This window comes from Vombatus ursinus, unplaced genomic scaffold, assembly GCF_900497805.2.
Source record: "Vombatus ursinus unplaced genomic scaffold, bare-nosed wombat genome assembly UNPS02014318.1, whole genome shotgun sequence".
NCBI lineage: Eukaryota > Metazoa > Chordata > Mammalia > Diprotodontia > Vombatidae > Vombatus > Vombatus ursinus.
In genome coordinates, this window is record NW_020954096.1 from 1 (window position 1) to 3804 (window position 3804).

General features: G+C 52.0%; 1 protein-coding gene across 1 annotated transcript in view; it reads right to left on the reverse strand.

Moving 5' to 3' along the window:
- Positions 1-6: 6 nt before the first annotated feature.
- The window catches only part of LOC114042245 (zinc finger protein 343-like), an 11761-nt gene continuing 7963 nt past the window's right edge, over positions 7-3804 (reverse strand). Inside the window, exons 4-6 of the mRNA XM_027860904.1 lie at positions 2970-3311; positions 948-1043; positions 7-440 (exon numbers count right to left, since the gene is read on the reverse strand). Coding sequence (XP_027716705.1) covers positions 2976-3311 — 336 coding nt within the window. The 3' untranslated portion in view covers positions 7-440; positions 948-1043; positions 2970-2975. The remainder of the gene's footprint in view (positions 441-947; positions 1044-2969; positions 3312-3804) is intronic.

Consider the following 3804-nt stretch of genomic DNA (forward strand, 5'->3'; position numbering starts at 1 on the left):
GCTGGCAAGACAGTAAAAGGTGGGTGGAGAGAGCCAAAGCCAGAGGGACCAGAGCGCTACTGGCGGGACAAGGACGCATGGGACAGTTGTAGAAAACATTCCACATTAGGAAGGACAACAAGCTACTGCTGAGACCTTGGATCAGGCAAACTCACTGATGAGCACAAGAGCTGGTGGCAGAATTATCTGCAGAGGCAAAACCTGCCTTCTGACTTGGGAGAATGGCAGACCACATTTGGACATGCAAACACCAAATATGATGAAGTCAGACAAATGCAAAAGGACCGGCAGAAACAACAGAGAAAGGTGGGCTTAGGTGACTGTGCCAGGAAGGAGACCAACACCTCAGGGGAAAGGAAACCCTGAAAAATGAATGTCCGTCCATCCCTCCGTCTGTCTGTCACAATTCCTCCAGCAGAGAATGCTGCTTCTTGGGTTTCCTGAAATGAAAATAGGGTTCTCTGGGAGGAGACTGTTGACTGGACTTCAAAACAAAATGTCAACCAAAAATATGTAAAGAAATTCTTTCGGAAACACCTTTTCTTGGGGTTTTTAAGAGTTTTTTAAAAAGAAAAAGGTAACTCCCATAATTCTAAGAAAACACACAGAGAAGAGAGATAAAGAAGAGAGGTAGGCTGAGGATGTGCTATCACAGAAAGGAGGGACAGAAATATGATTCTGAGCAAGAAGCATGGGGTCTGGGGTCAACAGCCTCGCCCGAGGGTTAAATGCGGACTTTGCCTCTTGCTGCCTGGGTGACCTTGGCCAAGTCACCACACTCTGTGTCAGGGCCCTGCCAGCTCTCCACCAAGGGTCTTAAGAACCACACTGACTTCTGAATGGGCCTCCATTCAGACAACCTGGGCTTTTTCCCACAGGTGTGGGTCGCATGACTGACTGGCACAGACACAAGGACTCCCCTGCCTGGGGGTCAGTCACTCACTCACCTGGACAGCTGCGTGCTGGGACTCTCCCCTCTGGCCTCCAAGGTGCCTCCCCGCGCTCCAGCTCTCAGATCACCTCCGGCTTGGACACGGCCAGTCCTATTCAAAGGGAATGGAAATCTTAGGATAAAGAGGGAGACGTGGAAGGTTCCAACCAGGCTCAGGTCCCCGAGAATCACCCCAGAAAGGATAAAAAAGAGCCAAGGACAAAACAGATTCAAGGAGCACCAAGAGAAAGCCCAGAAGTCCCTGCACTTGGCCCAGGACTGCACAAACAGATGGCTCCAAGACTCAGGTAGGAGTTCGAGGGCCAGGACCTCAAGTCTCGTCCCTTCCAGACCTTCTCCTCCTCTGAGGTACGGGCTGCCCAAATCCATCTCCCAATCTGAACCCCCGTGGTCCTCTTCTCCTGAGCCCCAAGTCTGAGCTCCACCTCCACATCTGCCTTCCCACTTCATTTGGAGGTTCCCTCCAGGGTCCAAACTTGGCAGCTCCATGCCCTTGACGTTATTCTCCCTCATAAATGCTCCCCTCCATGGCCATGAACTCTGAAATTCCCCTTTTAGCATCCCATCTCTCCCTTTCCCTTCTGCCCCTTATCCCCCATTCACTCCACCCCTCAGCTCTTTCCCAGGCCATTCCTTCGGTCCCTTGGTCCCTGATCTGGGAAACTCTCACCCCCTTATCTTATCATCCATCACACCTTGCCAGACCCCAGCCTTGGAGTGGGTGGACAGTATGACTGTTCTGACCAACTGACCATCTGCCTCCTATTCTTGGGCTGGGGAACAAAGCTGAAGAAAGTCACCCAGCTTGGCTTCTGTCTAGTACAAATTCATGTTAAGTAATCTCACCTGGGTCCCCCCAGCACACTCCCATAATGGCTGCCCCCCTTCTCTCCTCAAGCCTCTCACAACGCTCCCTTCCCCCACCCCATCACCTCGATAGCCTCCTGGCCAATCCATCCTCCACCAAGCCATTTCCCTAAGGCCCAGGTCTGAGCACATACCCTCCTTTGGCAGTGGCAGCTCTTCTTGGCCTGGCCTCTCGCTTCTGCCCTCCTTCCTCTTCCTGCACCATGCTCCTGTCTACATCCTCCATGGCCTCATCAGCCTGGCTTCCTTGCCTTAACTCTCTCACTAAGCACAATTCAGACTTTCTGCCTACTCTGCACGGACCCTTCATCTTGCACACTTCTACTGATTTACAAGTTGTCTGACCCACTGTCAGGGGCTCTCTTTCTCCCATGCACACAGTAGGACTTTCATCAAGACTTGCTGAATCGTTCCCTGGGAAGAGGAAGCCCAAGTGTACCCCATTCATGCCCAGGTGTCCCTCCAATTGACCCCCTACCACCTCCAAGTATCATCTGCTATCGACACGTGCTCCTTTTCAGTCAGCCCTTTGCAACTTGACCTGAGACTGAAGCCACTCTCTCCTGAACATGCTCAGATGGCCTTTCTCTGCCCTCATCCAACATGGACCCTAATTCCCCCTGAATCCCCTCTCTTTCTGGGCGTGTCCATGACCCTGCTCCTTCCATGACAGACGCTTTTCCTCTTGACTGATCTCTTCCCCTATACCACCACGCTACGCCTACCTATTCCCCGGCGGATGTCCTGTTGGCCTGAATGGAACACACTATCTTTCCCCCGAAACCCTCCCCTCTCCTCAGACTCTCCTCCTCACAGGTGTCCTTCCCTCTCCTTCTCCGGCTGATTCTTGCCAAGCCTTTCTGATTCTACCTCATCTCCACTTGCCCTGTGGCTGCCACAGCTTCAGGCTGATCTCTCTCCCTCCACACAGCTCTCCAAGTGACATTCCTACTGCACTGCTCTGACCACTGCACTTCCCTGCTCAAGGAGATCTGGCAAGAAATACAAACCCCCTTCCTGGTCTGGCGCCAAGTGTCCCAAGTGGCAGGATCCTCAGCTCAATCCTCATCCTACGCAAGGGCCAACACGATCCCCTCAAAGGTGCTGGTGCCCTTACCCAGCCCCCCAGAAACTACTGGTGTTGACTTAACTGTGTTCATGTGTTTCCCTCCATCTTCCAACCCCAATAGGATATAAGCTCCCGTGGGGGGCAGGGCAGGGACTGTTGCTTTTGTCTCTGTGCCCAGCACAGGGCCTGGCACACATCCAAGAGGATGAGGACTCCCTGGTCTCTGAAGGCCAAACAGTCTCCTCTAAGCCTTTTCCCGAGGAAGGACTCAAAGAACCCTCTGGGGGCTGGGAGGGGGAGGCACAGCAGGTTCTGGTAGGTCTCCAGCATCACGTCTAGGTACAGCTCCTTCTGGGAAGGGTCCAGGTAAGCCCACTGCTCCCTTGTGAAGACCACCACCACATCTTGGAAGGTCACTGGCTCCTGAAACAACAAATGCCTTTGTGCTTGTCCAGGGACCAGCCCTCAAATGGACCTGGGAGTAAAGCGCCCAGAAGGTAGGGGAGAGGAGGTGTAGTTCTTGGGGTTCTGGCCTCACTGAGATCCATCCAAATATCTATCAATTCTTTGGTTGGTAAAAACTTCTGAATCATAGTTAAAGAATTATCCTTGTGAGGGAAGAAGCAGGCTGGATTGGAGGTCACAAGACCTGGGTTCAAATCTACTTATTTGAACAAATCTTGACCTTGGACAAACGGATGCTCCAGTTTCCTCATCTAAGAAACGAGGGGGATTGAGGGGATGCCCATCAACTGGGGAATGGCTGAACAGGTTGTGGTATATGATTGGGATGGAGTACTATTGCATTATAAGAAATGATGAGCAAGATGCTCTCAGAAAAACTGCGAAACCTTATATGAACTGATGCAAAGTGAAGTGAGCAGAACCAGAAGAACATTGTACACACTAACGGCAA